At 40.7% G+C, this 18,691-nt stretch overlaps 1 protein-coding gene across 2 annotated transcripts in view; it reads left to right on the forward strand.

Moving 5' to 3' along the window:
* Positions 1–5,367: 5,367 nt before the first annotated feature.
* Positions 5,368–18,691, forward strand: part of STIL (SCL/TAL1 interrupting locus) — a 29,591-nt gene continuing 16,267 nt past the window's right edge. Inside the window, exons 1-11 of one of the 2 annotated variants that reach the window (XM_019501347.1) lie at positions 5,368–5,490; positions 7,232–7,339; positions 8,931–9,046; positions 9,407–9,594; positions 10,471–10,718; positions 12,143–12,226; positions 12,356–12,442; positions 14,426–14,573; positions 15,737–15,846; positions 16,663–16,765; positions 17,747–18,588. In XM_019501347.1, the coding sequence (XP_019356892.1) occupies positions 5,471–5,490; positions 7,232–7,339; positions 8,931–9,046; positions 9,407–9,594; positions 10,471–10,718; positions 12,143–12,226; positions 12,356–12,442; positions 14,426–14,573; positions 15,737–15,846; positions 16,663–16,765; positions 17,747–18,588 (2,054 nt within the window). In that variant the 5' untranslated portion in view covers positions 5,368–5,470. Of the gene's footprint in view, positions 5,491–7,231; positions 7,340–8,930; positions 9,047–9,406; positions 9,595–10,470; positions 10,719–12,142; positions 12,227–12,355; positions 12,443–14,425; positions 14,574–15,736; positions 15,847–16,662; positions 16,778–17,746; positions 18,589–18,691 lie in introns of both variants that reach the window. The other variant, XM_019501346.1, reaches the window with a different exon arrangement.

An 18,691-nucleotide genomic window follows, 5' to 3' on the forward strand; every position in this document is an offset into this window, starting at 1 on the left:
AGGGCTGCGCGCCGGCCGCGGCGTCACCAGGAAGCGGAAGCGCTTCCGGGAGGGCAGTCACGTGCCCCGTCCCGGCAAAGTGTCACGTGCCAGCCCTGCCCAACACCAGGATTTGCAACCGGATCGGGCGGGGCTGAGCGCGAGCGGTGTGCCCCAGCCCTGGGGGTGCGGCAGAGGTAGGGCGCCGCTCCTATTGCACCCGGGAAGCAGGGGGACAAGCTTTCTCCTGTCTGCGGTCAGGTCTCTGCTTCCTCCCAGGAGAGGTCCCTTGCAGAAATCCTTGCAAAGAAATGAGTGCAAAGAACCCCCACCCAGTAGCGGACTTGGGACGTGTCCTTGCAGACTTTCGGGGACATAAATGGCAGGCTAGTTTCTTTGGGTAGATGTGATCTCTTTTATTATACCAACTGATACCGTATCTACCCAAAGAACCTGGCCGGCCACTTGTGCCTAACCACGCTTGAGTGAACTACGTGGCTGCTGGGATGTACAATCTGAGGTAGTTTACAATGTGCGTGTGTTTCGTGCACCAAGCATTTCCTTTTTGCTGTGGGGTGGAAAGGTTGGGCACTACTGCTTCAGCCTGTTTCCTGCAATCAGTGTAAAGTAAAACACACTTGCAAGGGTTGGTATATACCAGTGATTCTCAGCCAAGGTGCCCTGAGATCCTTTTAAGGATGCTGCAGGGTGGCTGTGCAATATTAGCGCTTTTAAGTGTGCAAACACCTACGCGATTCACAAGATAAACACACAGATTTCATATAGAGATCCCTAGTGTCAAAAAAATGTTGATTCATTTTGGTAGTTCTGAGGTGTACATAACAAGAATTGCTCTATTATTTTTCCATAGTCAGAAGACAAGTGAAAGCTAAGAGCTGACATTTTCCCAGGGGAGATTTGAGAATGCACATTATTTCCACCTGTTTAATTAATGGGTTTCTAAATAATTTTAGTTCATAGATTTCATAGACATTCAGGCTGGAAGGGACCTTGTAAGATCATTGGGTCCAGCCCCCTGCCCAAGGGGTAGGAAGTCAGCTGGGGTCAAAGGATCCCAGCAAGATAAGCATCCAAATGTTTTTTGAAAGTGTCCAGAGGAGGTGCTTGCACCACCTCCGGCAGCAGTCTGTTCCAGGCCATGGGGGCTTGGACAGTAAAGAAGTTGTTCCTTATGTCCAGCCTGAAATGGTCTTGCAGGGGTATGTGACCATTGGACCTTGTCATCCCTTGGGGTGCTCTGGTGAATAGGCATTCCCCCAGATCCTGATGCACACCCCTTATGTACAAGGGTTAAATCACTGCAGGCACCTGTCGTGGTGATTCTTAATTGGTTTAAGAGTGAATAATATTAGTGTAGCTGCAAATAATAGGAGCGTGTGTCTCATGTATATCAACTGGATCCAAGAGGATTCGTGGGATTGAGGCCCATAGTACCATTTGGGCTAAATAGAAAAGATAGCAATTATATACTGATAGGTAAGATTTGGTTAGAGCTGTTGAGTTTTTGATGGTATTTAAAAACTTATTGCCAACAAAAATTTTTTCCCATTTTTTATGTCCCTTGCAATGCTTGTTACAGGATCACTGAATAACTGCAAGTACTGAAGAAAAAGAAACTAAATAGGATTTGACTGCAAAGAAAAGTGAAGACTGACTAGTTTCTGTAATAACAATTGGTCATCCTGAGAGGAAAAAAAGTAGAAACAAATAGCATACATTAAATCCTTTTCTTTGCTTTTATATATTGGAACAATTTATTTTAGAACAGGTAACGGTCACAACTCTTTTTAGTTCACTTTTTTTTTTCTTGGGGAGAAAAAAGGATATTTATTTCAAGTGTAGATAGATTAATGTAACAAAATTGTAAGGGCTGGAAATATAGCTCCAACTTGTTAGGTTTGGGTATTATGGGGAGTTACTGGTGATCACCTTTTGCTTGCAAGTGTATTTCTGTCCATCCTAGTAAAATCCTGCCAATGGGATATTTTGTACTTTCCCCTTGTCAGGCAGAAATTTGCGGAGTGGATTCTCAGTCTTGCAAAATCATTCTAGGTATTTTTGGTATCCCATGTCCTTCGAATCACACTTACAATAAAATTGCCACTTGCATCAAATCAGGCAGTAGCGTTGTCCCACTTCCTCCTTAGCCCCCAAATTGTTGGGTAACAGCACATGCATACTTGTACTGACCTCAGGAGAGCATTACATGGAACAAAATGCAGCAAGGCGGCCTCATTGCAGATTATCTAGTCCCTCCACCACAAATCAGTGATGTCATAGTCTTTATTCTCCTGCCCACCTGCTCCTGTGTCTTCTGCTCATGCTAAAGGCACGTGCATTCAAAGAAAGAGCCGGCTTCACTTGGGAAGGCCAAAGAAGCAGAAGGATAAAAAAAGAGGAATAGCGCGGTCATGGTTTGAGATGTTCTAGGGTAGGAGATTACAGATCTAGAAAAAACAAACCAAAAAACAAAAATTTGCTAGTGGAAAATTCAAAATTTTCCATTAGAAAATATAGAACAAAAAAGGGGGCTTAAATGAATGACGTTTTAGAGCACTGTTACCCCATGTAGGGGGTGCATCTACACATTTCTCCTCAAGTGTGGTTTCAATGGGACCCTCCCCAGCAAAAAAAAGTGCTGGGAGTGGTGAAGTCATTAACAGGTGCGTGTCTCTTTAAATCCGCCGCCATTGCTGCCTCCTGTTGCTATGGGGATGCCAACAGCCGCCTCCTTACTGCGCCTGCGCGCTCTGCTGACCGTTTAAAGCGGCAGTGTTTTTAAACACCCACCCACTTTTTCCCCTCCGCGCGCGTTTGGCGGTTGGTTGCCCGGGGCGGCCGCTGATTGGCTGAGCGCGTGGGACTTCCGCGGCGCGCGGATTGGGCCGGCACCGCTAGGAGTGGGTGGGACGCCAGGAGGGGAGCTTTCTGATTGGTGGAGAGAGCAGAGTGAGCTCCTGATTGGTGGAGAGAGCGGGGCGGGCGGCAGGGCGGGACGCTCCGGGTTAGGGGTCTGCGAAGGCTGCGGTCTTCCCCTCGGGGCACGGTGAGGGCCCGGGTTCCCCTTCCCAGCCCCCGGGACTCTCATGTGGGGGCAGGTCCCTAAATTGGGGGGGGGGGGCAGTTTGGGTACCGGAGGGGGGCATATTTGGGGCCCATATGCATGGGGGGGGCCAGGCCCTGTGTCTGGATTGGCTCAGGGCTCCTCTTTAATTTAATGTAAATTAAATAATTTAATTTACATAAAAATTAACGTATTAAATTTCCATCCTGGACACACCGCCCACTCCCCTCCGACGTGGCTTTCTCATAGTCAATGCGACAGCCGAGACATTGCAATTGATTTCTGTCGTTGGATTCATATTTCCGTCCTTTTTTTAAAATACCGAGTCCTTTCCATCTCGCTTCCCCTCCTAGAAAGAAGCACTGCGCTGTGGTCCTGGCAGCCTGCGGTCATGGAGGTGGCTCGAGTGGGCTCGGGAAACCCTGCAGATCCAAGGTAGCCGCGTTTCTGCCCCGCCGTTGTCGGGAAACGAGTTGTTTTCCCTCACCACCACCCCTTGCCGAGAGCGCGGACACGGATATGGACGCGGTCCAGGTCTCAGGATGGGTGGGTTGGTTGTGAGTTGCTCTGCCGACAGATGAGTCGTGCGGGAGTCGCTTCTGGAGGTCCTCGTCGAAGTCCTCTCCTGCTAAATAGTGTCTGGATAGGCTTGAAATGCTGCTTTTGTCTCGAAGATCATCCTCGTTACAGGATAATTTATTTTAGGGGTTTGAATTAAGGGGCAACGATTGGGTAACGTGAGCAGATGAAGGGTTTGAATTAGGGGGCAAAGATTTGGTGATGCAAGTGGACAAAGGGGTTTGAATTAAGGGGCAAAGGCTTGGTAATGCGAGTGGACGAAGGATTAATTCTAAGTGTTTATTCCAAGCAGGGTTTTTTGTTGGTTTTTTTTTTATTCTGATTTTAAGTGATTCCCCCCCCCCATGTTAAACATCTATTAAAGAAGCAGGGTCTGTTCTCATACAGTACTTGTGACTTGGAGAGAAGTCTCCTTTCCCTCTTCCACCTCCTGTAACTGTCTCCAGTCTGTGCTGTCTGATCCTCTGTGATTTATCACACCTTCACCTTTTCATTTAACCCAATGCCAAGTTGCAGAATTGGGCTCCCATTTTGGAATAGCCGAGATGCGGACTGAGCATTGGGAAATGCAGAGAGGCATGTATGGTGGAAATGGTCACAGCGGGATCTAGGTGTCAGTCAAAGTGAGGGTAAAGGTCCCATAAGGATTGAGACTAACTTCTTAAATGTATAGTATGGCTTATGGGTAGATGTGATATCTTTTATTGGTGGTCTAATAAAAGATCTCACATCTACCCAAAGAACCTTGCCTGCCTCTATCCATAGACCAACACGGCTACAACCGAAAACCCAGTACTATGGCTTCTGAGTGCTGTGGAAGTAGTCAGATGAGCAATATGGAGGCAATCGTGGCTTGACAAACAGATGGAGACAGCTTTTTGTGCCTGGTAAGAGGCATAGAGGGTTGAGGGGGTGTGAAAGAATGGAGACAGGAATGAGAGAAAGCAATGACGCTGTAAATAAGGGGGAACCGACCTGTGGCGCTAGTGCCACCGCTGAGGCGGCCTCCATGTGGCACTCAGAGGGGGCAGGCCACACGAGAGAGGGCAAGAAGCATACGGCAGAGCAGGAGATCAGGTAGGGAGTAGAAAAGAGCACTAGATTGGGCAGGGCATGAGGATCAGGTGGCATACAGGGAGGGCTGATTTGTGGAACTCTTAGATAATTTTCAAATTTAGAGGGCTGCTACAAAGAAAAAACAGGATCTTTTCTAGTTGCTCGTTTGACAGTGGCCACCCTTGGGAGTAGCTGTCCTTCCTCTGGTGACTGTTGGACTTCTGCCTCTCAGATGTGTGAAACCGGTACCTTTCATAGGCATGGCTGATTTTTCCATTCCTATCATTTCATTTCTTACTCAGTTGATTATTATTTTCATTTGGGAAAAACAAAACTTTCCTGTGCCTGTAAGTTAACAAAATATAGACAATAATTAAAAGTCAGTTTTTGTTTCCCGTTTCCCTTGATATATAGTGCTGGGTCAGGCAATGTCTTAATAGTGTGTCTTGAACAATATTGATGCTGGCTCTGTCCCATCCAGGAGAGCACATAACTGCAGACTCTCCCAGTGCCTGAACCAAGGGTGTTTGTATCCAAAAACTTGCAAAGAACAATTTTTCAAACTATGTAGTTGGGCTAATAAAAGATACCACATTTACCCAAAGAACCTTGCCTGCCTATTGAACAGTGTTGACACACTTAAACTTACCAAATAATGTGTTATTGATGGTGTGTTCAGACTGTTTCTTAGTTCCTTAGTTGCCAGAAAAGCCTGATTCAAGTTACTGTCCAGATTCTGGGCCATAGTCAGATTTCTGCAAAGATGTATCAATGGGCTTAACTTTAAGCAGGTGAATAGTTCTGTTCAACTAAGTTGGATTACTTGTAAGTTTAACGTTAAGTGTAATTGTTGTGTTTTTGTTTTTTGGTTGTTGTTTTTTTTTTTTGTAATGGGACATAGATGGCTTTTTTAATAACAGGCATATTGTCTTATTTAACTCACTAATACTCTTGTACAACTGAAAGAATCTAACTTGCTCTGCACTTGACTTTTTTTTTTTATATTTCACTTAAACTAGGACGGTAGACTAATCAATTATGCTTTTAGCTGTCTAGATGTTGAGGCAGCTTCTAAGAGTTGGGCGTTCTGCGGTAGTTGCTTCTGATTCTGAGTAGTTGAGTGGTAGTACTTAGTGGTAAACAGTATAGAGAAAACAGTACTTAAACCAAAGCTTCAGTTTAAAACAACAATTTTGTGGGAAGATGTGCATACAGCTTTTTGGCTTTGAAAAACTGTACATTTGTGCTTCTTCCTTTTAAGATCCTAAACTAGGAATCTTATTTATCTGGCTGTATTTTTTTTTCTGAGAGCCTTTACTGCCATAGCCAGCTCCAAAAGGATAAAGGAGACAAATGGGACAGGGCCTCAGGATGGAGAAATCTCTTACGAGAGAACTAGGAGTTCAGATAGAAGCTGTAGAGAAAATAACTTGACCCATTTTATGTTTGGGAGATTCACATATATATTTTTTTATTAAGGGGAAATACACAAACAAACAAAACAATTTTCCTTGAAATGTTTGTGATAGAATGCTGACCTTATGGTTCTGATCACTAAGTATACCTAGTATTTTGCTTATACATAAAAATAAAATATGCTAAATTAACAAGCATTGGCTTGTATATAGCTTGGTGAGCTCTTAAAGTAAAATTGATAGATACTGGGCATGTCTGCACATTCGTTAATGTGCCTTAGTTACTGTGCATTTAGTTTAGTACTTGCTTAATGAAGTACTAACTAAATGCGCAGTAAGTAGAGTTACTTCACAGTGGCACCGGCACATGGTTATTTAGTGATGCTTACTGCACATTTAGCCTAATACTGCGCAGTAGGCTATTAGCATGGTTTTTCACCTCCATGCTACTGCGCAGTGTTATTACTCGTGTTCAATAAGCATCCCGTGTAGACATGCCCACAGTGTACAGAAATTTGAATGATTACAGGTTAATGTCACAAATCCAGTTTATGGCTATGGTTGCAATGACAGGCTGTGGTTGTAGCAATATGATATTCCTGTGTTTTGTATGCTATTTGACTTAATTGTTTCTTTACGTAGTATTCAAAGTATACTCCTTTTTAATGGAGCAAATCCTGACTTTAATACTTCTGAAGAAATTGGAAGCTGACCTTGCAAGTTTCTCTTTATTTAAAAAATAAATAAATAGTCCCAGTTAAGTGAGAAGACTTCTAACTGCTCATTTTCCAATCCTCATACTTCTATCCACTCCCCCTTGCCCTTGGGTTTTACTTAATACTTAGATAAAGCTAAAAAAATAGCATTGTCTTGGTACTCATACTAAAAGCGTACAAAGGAGCTGTAGCAATAAACCTTCTAAAATGGGCAAAATGTATGTCTTGCTGTCCTTATCTGTTTCAAAGGAAAAAAAACTTCTGCTGAAGTTGTCTTGACTTTCTCAAAAATCCCAAACCTCTGTTTTTTTCCTTAGTTTGTCTTCTGGTCCCCCAGACAAAACAGAGTAAATCTACACAGATTATGTTTAATATGTTTCTGACTACTTTTTCTTTTGCAGGATTGTTTCCAGCAGAATGGTACCACTTGCCTTTCCTCTATCCAAGTGTGCACTTTGGGATCCAACACCCATAGGAGATGTTATTGGCTCGCACCTCAGTTTTTACAGGTATGAGTAAAACCCACCTTTGTTTGAGAGAGAGATTTTTAAACGAGAAGGTTATTGCAAGTGTGTACAGAGCGCACCTCTGTCACATTCCTCCCGGAGATTAATGTATTACTCTCACCCTGGTAATAGACTCTTCTGGAACTAGCTCACCAAAACTTGCCTTGTGTAAAATTTTATTGAGAAGTTGTGTGAAGATTAACCTTCTAGGCGACCTTGTATTCTTTTATGCCTCCACATACACAAAAGAACCTGACTTTCCTATATTCCAAACCTGCAGAAGTTATTGTCTGCTGTGACTCTGCTGCATTTGAGGGTGGGACTATGCAGAAGGTCTGTTTACACCAACCATTACCTCACAAGTATCTTGCCATGACTACAGTATAAATATCTAGCCCCTTCCCTCTGAAGTATTGTCAGGTCTCTTGTCCGTATAGAAAACCACAGTTAACGGGGTTGAGATGCTCCCATCAATTATAACCTGCCCATTCAGGGAAGAGGTAGAAAGAAACTGTAAGGTACAAGTGTGCCTTTTGTTTTTTCTGGCTTAGCAGTCTTCTGTCTTGACATGCCTGCTGATAAGAACCATACTGAAAAAGTGTCACGTGAATTGTTTGGCAACCTCAGTTAAACAGATTAGCATTGGATAACTCTTCTCACAGGATCTAAACATTTTCTAAATGGCAATTTTAACATAGCTATTCATTAATATTTAGCTCTGAGATTCTTACCTAACCTTGAGCAGGCACACTTTGGGCTTGCTTTAAATTCACACAGGCAACATCTTCGATCTACAATCCTTCCACTTCTAGATTCTTTGTTTTGACTCTGGAAGTAGTCTACTAAATATGCATCTGAAGTTTAAAATGTCTTGGGTTCCACACTTATTTTTTTATGATCATGGTATCTGCATCTTTTCCTGTTCAGGGGAGTAACACTTTGGGATCCTAGAAGGATGATGCATCTTAGGTCAGAGTCCTGTTTCCTGCTATTGTAGGAAACCCCAGTGTTATACAAGGAGCTACAAATGACAAACTGATTAAGTTCCATCTTTCTTTTCTCCACTGTCCATCTTCTGGAACCCTAATTTTGTCATAAATCTCCTTTCTAATTTTCAGCTAGACTTACTCATGCCCAATTTTACCCTTTGGGGTTTTTTTTGCCAGGATTGTCTTTTAAATTAAATAATTCCTCACTTGTCTTGGTGTTACTCTTTTGTGTTCATAGAGAACAAACCTATGCCTACTCGGCCCCTCTTAACTCTTGGCTAAACAAGGCTCTCTTCTAGCTATTTCCTGTAGAAGAGGCTTTCTGTTCCCCTTATCGTAGTAGCTTTGCCCCCCTTCACTAAACACGTTCCAATTGCCCAGAATTCATCTATTTTGACCACTGGTGACCAGAGTTCTTGTACAATGGCACTGAAGCTTTCCTGTCTATTGTTTATGGCTTTGCGTTGTTGCTGCACTTGTTTGGTTTTCTCTGCAGTCTAATATTTGTTTCTTGAATAGCTCATTTAGGATAGAAGATCTTTTAAATTTCTAGATGGATCTAAAATGTCGTTTGCATGACCTACATAAATCATTCTCTTCTTCAGAAACCCTAGATTATTAATGATGGAGAAGACACTGCGTCTTGCCTACCGCCATGCTAAACAAAGTGAAAAAAAGTTATTTTCCTGTTTTTTGCTTGGAACTCTTGCAGTGGATGAAGGTAACTATTTAACAACAGAAATATCTCATTAAATAGAGCTGCAGTTCCCAATCTGTGGTACCCGTACCACCAGTTGTACGCAGACAACCTGTCAGTGGTACACATTAACAGATTTATTATAGTTACTTTATATGACAAAAATTTGCTGGTGGTACTTAAGGTTGTGTCATTTTAAATCAGTGATGTGCAATCTGTCACTTTGGGAACCGCTGAAGTAAAAGTGTAGCTGGCTAACTTCTTGTTGCTTTAGGTGACTGAGCAAGCCTCTGTAAATTAACTTTTATTGGATTTTTTTTTTCCGTATGAAATAGGCAGTGCAGTATTTCTCAACTTTTTGTCGTAATTTCTCTTCATTTTCAGATGGTGAAGGTGTGTCATTGACAATAGACCGATTTGATCCTGGTCGAGAAGTAACTGGTGGCTTAGAGAAAGTCCCAACTGCACCTCTTCCTGGAGACTTCTTGATTCCTTGTACAGTTAATGCTTGGGGATCTTCTTCAGGAGATATTGTAGTGCACAGTTCTGAGGACCTGAGCTTGGCTTTTAAGGTGAATGAGCCCTGGCATCTTTTCATCTTTTAAATAGTAAATTGACATGGAGATATGACTATAAAGTACATAGTATTTTTGCTTCCTAACCGTGAGTTTGAATCCAACAGTGACTGAAAAATTACTGTTTGTCTTGTGTGAAATAAGCATTTTAGTCTGCATAATCTTCCCAATAAGCTCCTTCTATTGGCAGAGTGTCAGGGACCAGTTCAGCATGAAGTCCACTGTTGTCTACTTCTGTCATTTTCTGAATGTTGGGCTAATATGAAGAAAGCTTGCTGTGCTCCAAAAGCTCTCTTGTGAATTACTGTTTCAGTTTATAGGGCACTTTTCCCTAAAATCTTATCATTAATTATTACCGCTAACACCTGAATATCAACTTTCCTTAAAGTCATCTGCAAAGCAAATAACCCTTGCAGCCTCTTTTAATTACTGTTTTGTAACATATAAAGGTCACAAATTATTTATGCGCAATTTATTATATATTTGGCATATCTTTACTTCCCTGTGGCTATTTTTGGGATGGAAATGTTTGGGGTAGTTCTTAGACCTCCTGTCTGCCTATATATAGATTTGTATTTATTAGTTATTGTGTCAGAAGGAAACTGGACACTTTCCTGTACTCCCAGTGTAACCTACAATAGTTATCAACTAATGTTTAAGGGATATCTAGCTTTTTCCATTCTGGAAACATTTTATATTACTTTTCATTCTGTTTAATATAGCTATTAGTTTTTGAGGTTGAAGTTGATTCTTTTTCTTTTTTTATGGTGCCTGATCAATGACTTAAGCTCCTACACACGACTAATATTTTATATACATTGCATCATATATTTATCTCGCCCTTTTAAACACTTTTTTTCCTCTCTCTCACAGAGTCTGGGGCAGAATCTGTGCAGTAGAGATTCTTTGGATCTTTCCAAACTGCTTACTGTTAGAACTCATATTGCTTCTGTTGAGAACATGGACGACCTACATTTTGACTTTCACTGGGCAGCCATTACTATGGCTAATACCTTGGAATATACTCCTGTGAAATCTGTCCCAATCATCCCTACAGCCCTGGCAAGAAACTTGAGCAGCCACATGAATATTGCACAAGTTCAGGGGACCTACAAGTGTGGGTAAGTGAAGGTTAATGTTAACTTAGCTTGAACTGCTTGTTAGTTGCATATTCCACCATGATAGCACAATGAGGGAAGATCCTCTCCCCCAGAGGAGCGTTGGTAAAATATACAGTGCTTTTTTTTTTTCTCCTTCCTAGTAAGACGGCCCAACTATTTCACAGTAGCTTAACACAGTAAACATAAGACACTGTTCCTCAAAGAGCTGAGAGCAGGAGAATTGATCCTGCATAATATGTCTTTTTACTCGGAGTTTTTGCTTTGGGCTTCAGTTAACAAAGCTTGTAGGTCTATGTAGGAATAGAGAAAATAACAGAATTAATAGTAGTCAGCGTATTGTCTTCTAGAAAATTATACACATAAAATTAGTGGAAGCTCCCACAGTAAAAATCCTAAGAATTTGCGTTGAAATATCCTTCTTATAAACATTGCCTACAAACGCTTTTGAAAGATGCCATTAAAAAAGCTTAATTCTGACTAATGCACTTCATTAGTGGAAGTAGTGATGAACATTGTGTTATGGCAGAGTTTCAAATAGTTAAGTATCCCAGAACAAAATGCAATTTTTTAATATGGGATGCTGATCAAGTACAATCAACCATATGTCTAATCTGGTGGCTTTGGACCTGAGTCTGTGTACCCCCCAGGGGTCCGTGGACCAATGTCTAAGGGGTCCATGAAAGATGACTCTGATAAATCAAAAGTGTGTGAATACCCACACTTACAAGTCAAAGGGGTCCACACCTCCATTCAAAATTTTAGGTGTCTGATCAGGTACACCTACAGTTTCTCTCCTCTTAAATTTGTATAATGAGTTCTTGTTCCTTTTTTTGATTGGGAAATAACTTGCTGTTTGTAAGAGCTTGAAAAAATACCTCTCCATTCCTGTATGTTAACAAAGTACTTTACTTTAATATATCTTTATTCTGTACTACCTTGTATTTTCAGCTGTGTTTTGGGAGATAACCAGTCAGCCAAATGGGGTCAGCTGTAATTAGTTCAGTATTCTGTGCATATATACCACATTGCTCTTAAGATGCTGTTTTCCTTGTTTATTGAAGCCACAAACTTATTTAGCTGATGTTTGCTTCAGTAATAGCTTGGAGCAGGGGTTGGCAACCTGTAATCCATAGGCTGAATCAAATTTGCGGAACCATTTGATCTGGCCTGTCGGCCTGGGGCTTTGCCCGCAGGGGCTTCCTCTGTGCTCAGCAGCCAAAGGGTGGGGAAGCTTTTCTGTCCCATACCACAGTTCAAGAGTATCTGTTTTGCCCAAGAAGTGAGTCTGGAGAAAGCATTGCCACCCAAAACTTTCCTACATTATCTTCTGAAAGTGTAATTTTAACATGGAATTTACTTGCAAGCATTGTACTTGACTTCCTGAGTCTTTGGAAAAAAGAAACAGTTGGCCTATTTTATTTCAGATACCTTACAATGGACCAAACCCGAAAACTGCTTCTGGTGTTGGAATCTGATCCCAAAGCTTGTTCTTTGCCATTAGTTGGAGTGTAGGTATTTGTTTTATTTTACATAACTTCTTTGCCTGGTATTGGTAACACTTAATGGAATATTTTGATAAGCATGTCGTGAAGAACACACAGTTTTTAATGGCAAAATCTTTCTTCCCTTCCTTTTAGTTGGCTGAGCGGCATTACCCATGTCTACAGTCCACAGGTCTGGGCCTGTTGCCTGCGATATTTGTTTAGTTCTTCAATTCAAGAAAGGCAAGTACTTCTACAAAAAAGTAAAGGATAGCTTGACCTACAACATATGAATGATAGCATAGAAAACTTACACTTGTTTTCTCACTTTGACACCAATAAATGCTTGTCCACCTTCGGTAATTCAGTACAGAGATAACAGTATGAGTCCTGTGGTTCTGAGTGCCATACAGGAGGTGAGACAAGACTCTAATGGTCTCCTCTGGCCGTAAAATCTTTCAATTTTTAATTTAAAGTATTAATGTTTGTATTAATGTTAATTTAAAGTATTAATTTGTATTTAAAGTATTAATGTTTCTGAAGACTAATGTTAAGCAATCGGGTAAGCGCCCCAGTAGTGATCAGAAGAGGATAGGGACAAAATATTAATCTTTCAGGCTGGATTGACTTTTAAATACTGATTTAAAGTAGCAAGCAAGAAACCCCAGTTTAAACAACTGGACTTTAATCTTTTTTTTTATTTGTGTTTCTTTTCCATGGGAAGTTTGTTCTTATTAGCTAGTGTAGCCATTCAAGAATGTTGATTTTAAAATTAAATACAGCTTTTATATTAAATTTGGTGTCACTTCTTGCCAACAACTGGATATGCTATATTTGTATACATGTAAGCAATTTACCTAGCTTTACATTTAGCCATTTTAAGTTTTAGTGTGCGTTTGTTAGGAAATAGCGAATGACATTCTAATTTGTGCTAACCTATATTTGGATGGAAACTGGAACTCAATTAAATGCCCCCAAAACAGCATTCTGAAGTTAGGCAATAACTAAACTAATCTTGAATGTGCCAGATACTTAAGAAAAAAGGCTATTCAAGCATGTTTTGCCTTTTTAAATTGTTTTCTTGAATGTAGGTATTAACTGTAGTGATATTGACTATTTCTCATCACCATGGGCCAGACTGTAGATATTTACAGACCTTTGAATGATGCAGATTGGTGCCTAATAAGATTTTGAACGTTCCTTGGTAAACAGAACGCCAGGTTCTCACTAACTTCAGCCACTATTGATTCTACTCTTGGAAACAGATTAAGGTTATTTGGCATAAGAGCACTCCCATGGGGAGTCAGGTGAAGTAGCTAGTCCTATCTACTTTGATCAGAATTACTTTCCTGTGCAGGCAAGCCCCTAAAACTTAGGTTGGAAGTGATACATTTTGCTGTGTTAGTCACTACAGTTTTGACTGTCCCTTTTGCTTGTCTTCCCATTTCTTTCACATTTTAAGGATGTAACCAGTCTGTTTCAGAGATGCTTTAGCTAGTATTTTAAAAACAACTACCACAAATGATAGTTTCTGAACCTTGCCCTATTCCTTTTTCTTGATCTTTTTTTGTTCAATTTAGGATTTTAAGTTGGCCTCTCATCTACTCTTCTCCAGATGCAGAAAACATTTTAGCATAATAATTTTTAAACGATGATCCTCTCAAAACATTCAGTATCTTGATGCTGAAGGAACACTATTGAAAATGTAGAAGCAACTGAAATACTGTACATTTTAAAACAGAAATATTCTGTTATGGGACTGCTTTAGTGATTTGTTAAGAATGTATAATATTAGACTTCAAAATGAAGTAGGTTCACAGGTTCATCGTGTCTGGAACATGAATGAGGTGCTCTAGGAATCTTTTAAGATGCCAAATATTCAAGGGTCTGTTATGTTTTGGGGGGTTTTTGTTTGTTTTATCTTGGTTGGTTTTTTTTTTTTTTTAAGCCCAATATTTTCTTGTGACACACTCTTCTTTCCATCCACAACAACAATGGAAGGGCCACCTGGCTTGTATGTAGTTCCATGCAGAAGGCCAATTTGTCTCAAAGTATGAGTGGTGTCCTCTGTTTTTATGTGTGTGGGGGCAGTTTTTTTGTTTGTTTTGAGGGGGAGGGTGGTTTGGTAAGCTGGGAGGTCTTTAACAACGGGCAAGTTAGGTGACAAAATGGATTTTTCTTGACTCTGAAACTTGGTTTTAATTTTTTTCCTTTTCTCTTATCTAGAGTGTTTTCAGAGTCTGGGAGTTTCCTTATCACACTCTATTCTCTGACGCATAAGGAACCAGAGTTCTACGAGTGTCTTCCTTGCAGTGGACAAACTGAACTAGGGTTCCAACTGCTAACCAGCAAAGAAACTATACACCTCTTTAGAGTAAGTGGCTTGATTGCTTAAGGCAGACATGGTTTTTTGAGTGAATCTGATATCTTTTATATTAGACCAGCTTAAATAGTTGGAAAAAAAATTTTCTTAGCAAGCTGTTGGATTTAAAAAACCCTTCATCCGGCTGAGGAAGCCTCTGCTTAATGCATCTTCAAAACTTCAGTTGCAGTTTTTACTTACTGACCTATTACTGAACTGTAGCATAATTGACTCATAGAAATTATTAATGTCTTGCACAGAAACAAATGTCTAGAAAATGATGTAGCTCTGCAAATTAGAGTAATCACTGCAATAAATCTAACTTACTAATTTAAGAGGCATAAACCCAGCGAAGTCTTCTAAATCAAGCTGTTACTTTCTCAGGGTATAACAAATATTTTTTACCACATAGCATGACAAGTCTAGCTTCTTGATGTACATTGCGCAGTCACATTTTTGGCATAAGTATTGCTCAGATTTCTAAATTCGTTGTTTGGTTTGACTGTTCCATGTTAGGTGAACTAGGCAGGTAGAAGAATAATTTTGAGTCATGCATGCTTCTGTGAAGAGGTGCAAATAAAAAAGTGTTAATTATACTACAAACCAAACCCAAAGGAGAAAGGACAGGAACAGTGACTGGTCCATGGATCTCTTGCTGTGTTTTAAATTTATAGTTTTTATGTAATTATCTTATATTTGGATCTGTTGAAGCCAGTCTTTCCAGCCCACGGGCCAAACAAATCATTTCAGGAAGACCAAGGAGTTCTAGTGAAAGCCCTAATTTTTTCCTTTGGCAAACTATTTTGCTCTGCTTAAGACCCCCATGCTCCTGTAAATTATCTACAGGGAAGGCTTCCAGGAAGGGAACTGCTGAGCAGCTTCACCAACAAAGCCAGCAGCTGGTCTTTGTTTATAGATTGCATTAGATTTGTTGGTTTGAGAGAAGCAATGTGACATCAATAGTTAGGGAAGCGATGCTCCTTGTAGCAATGAATGGATTCCAGCACTTCAGTTGGAAATCAGAGGAAAGAAGCATCTCTTCAGTTGGCACTCTAATACAAACTTTCTTAAAAAACATTGCTCTTTGGTGCTGCAGTGTAGCTTTCTAGACCTGCAGGTTAGGCACCACAGACTTTTTTTTCTTCAATTTCACAAATGCATTCATTTCATTTCAGAACGTTGAACCTTCAGACAAGCATCCTATCCTGTTTGAACTGAATGCGGAAAAACAGAATGCAGAAACTGAGTTCTTCAGTAAAGTTTCCAAGACTCTTTCTGTTAGAAGGTGAATCTGTCAAAGTCTTACCCTCCCACCCCAACACTTGTTGCTGGATTAGGTTCTTCAGCTGGTTTGTGTGGCATTTCAGGTGTAGAATGATAGTGATGGTCCCATTCTAGTATTTCTAAGCTAGGAATAAGAGTCCATGCACCTTCCTTGTTCAAGTGATGAAAGTCCACAAGCTGAACTTCTGGGGATTTCTGCACTAGATATGATGATCATTAAAGGTTTTCGTCCACCTAAATGAATCTTTCTGAATATCTGTTTCTGACTCTAGTGCTGCATATGACACTGTCCATGAGTCCGTTCCTTTAAAAGGGAAAGAAAACGTCCTTGCCTTCCAGTATATCAGCTGTGATATGAGCATAGTGGGAAGCTTAGGCTTCATAAATCCACCGTGTAGGCTTGTATGTTGAAATAAGATGGCATTTGTTTTAAAGATATGATAGATATGTTACTTCTATTCTTCTCTCACTTCAAGATGTTAAAAAGAAACCTTGTAAATCAGCTTAGAATGTCTTCTAAAAGGCCTTAGTTTATTTATTTTTTAATTATACACTTTTGGAACGGGTGGACACCATTAATCAGTCCATTTATCTTTATGCTTTTGTGGTCCTTTAACATTTTGTTTGCCACTTGACACTACCAGAGTAGTAAGGACAGGCTGACCAGTTGGTTCTTCCAGAACTGTTACTCGTGTCCCACAAGTCTCTTCATTGTTAATATGTGAGAAATAGCCATCATCATAAGCATTCATTCACTCTTGCTTTCACATTGATCACTGTTGCAAACAATTTCACAACAGCTTTTTATTTTTTTCAGTCCTCTGCAAGGCTTCTCCCCTAACAAACTGTCAGTAAGTGATCATGACTCTGGTGTGGAAGATGAAGACTTATCTCCAAGACCAATTCCAAGCCCCCACCCAGTGAGTCAGCAGGTAACTAATAACTCTTCTGTAAAGCCTGTCAGGGATCCTGAGAGATTTGAGAGACATTGATTCACCACTAATTGGGAGGCAGGGGAGTCGTAGAGACTCATTTGTCCGACATGGACCTGGTAGTTTTGTTTCCTAATCCAGTCAGCCCATCTGTTCCTGGGAAAATAGACTTTTCTGTTAGAAAATTCTAAAATCCCAAATGAAACTACAGGTTGTTGTGAAACTTTGCACTATATTGTAACATGAAGAATAGAGCCACTCAGATCTCCACTCAGATGCTGTGGAGTAGCAGTGGCTTTTTGTTTAAGTGAAGGGAAGGGTAACAAACTGACTGAACTGGACCTTTTGAGTTGAAAGAAATGCAGGTCCCACTGGTCCTTCCCTAATTACAGGACTGCCCATTTTATCCCTAGGCCTATGGACATTTAATTGTAATTAGCTGCTTCTTTAAACCATATTCTATTCTAGTCTAAACGGTTTGAATAGCTGTAACTTATTTATCTAAAGACCTATTCAGCAGTTATCCATAAATATCAAGTCATTGCAGACATAAAGACTGAAGCCCAGCCTAGGGACAAGTAGCTCATTGGATTGGGGATAGTGTAAAGGAGAAGAGCATGCTTCACAGCAAGGAGACAGGAATATGCTACTTCTTGCCCCAGAATAGTGCCTTGAGTTGGGAGACTTGGATGTCATGCCCTGTAAGGTAGGGTGAAATCAATTTCTCCTCTTAACAAAGCAGTACACATTCTTTTCCCATCTTTTGAATTCTACAGTGTTGAATTGTGTGCGTGTGTGCTCACTACCAGCAACTCCAGGTGTTAGGTTTTATCAACTTTGGACCCAGCAGCTTTGGGTTCTGTTGCACGTTTCTTCAAAGAAGGACAAAGAAATCTACATTTTCAATGAAATAAGATTAAATGAAAAATCTTAAGCGCACTTCAATTAATTCTTGTAACTCCTTTCTAGGTTACTAGTATTCATCCTTCAGTTCCTGAACTATCCCTCGTCTTTGATGGTAGCTTCATAGAATCAGCACCAATGTCTAAACCTGTGGAAAATCTGAATGCCAAAAATCTACCACCACTAGTGCGTCCATCTGTGAAAAAGAACTGTTCAGCAGGACCTTTGTCCAACCAAAAACATTGCTCTGGTAATGATAGGCCAAACTTCGGCACCCCTTCTGGCAATCTGTCTTTGAAGCTATTACCCAACCAGCTAAACCCGAAAATTCCAACTTTGAAATCTTGCAGAGGAAAGCAGATTTCTCTACAACAGCCAAACTGTTGGAAAGGTGGACCTCAAACAAGAAAAAAATGTGGATCTTCTTCCTCTTCTTCAACACCAGGCAGTGGGCCTTCTCCTGATACATCTGTACATCAGCCAAGGGTGCCATCTGAGAGACTTGCATCAAATCTTGATGGAGCCACGCAAAGAAAAGAGGAACATTCAGTAAGGAGACCTTCGACATCCAGTTCTAAGCAGCCACTTGCTGCCTTACAGCCTTTCCAATACAACTTTGGTTTTTCACCCCAGAACTCAAGAAAACCGACAGATCTACAACTGCCAGTTCCTCAGGTGTCATCTTGTTATCCAGCCAACATATGCAGCTGTTGTCACCTTCATGGACACATCCAGTACTGTCCAACAAATGCTTGGCAAGGGATCAGTAAAATAGGGCCCAATCATGCACTAGAAATCCAGTCTGATGTCCCTCAAGAGAGTACCCAAGCAATTCTCCGTCAAAATTTCGCTTGTCCAAACATTTGCTGCAGTCCAGTATGTACCATAAATAGCCCAATATCCCTAGGGTATGGGAAAATGGGGGCTTGTTCTTCTCATGATAACAGCTTATCGCCTGGAGTGAGACTTCCTTCCTGTTCAAGCCCTTGCAGTCCACCGTGTTCTGCTTCA

Source organism: Gavialis gangeticus, unplaced genomic scaffold (genome assembly GCF_001723915.1).
Source record: "Gavialis gangeticus isolate Ggan-Ray unplaced genomic scaffold, GavGan_comp1, whole genome shotgun sequence".
Taxonomy (NCBI): domain Eukaryota; kingdom Metazoa; phylum Chordata; order Crocodylia; family Gavialidae; genus Gavialis; species Gavialis gangeticus.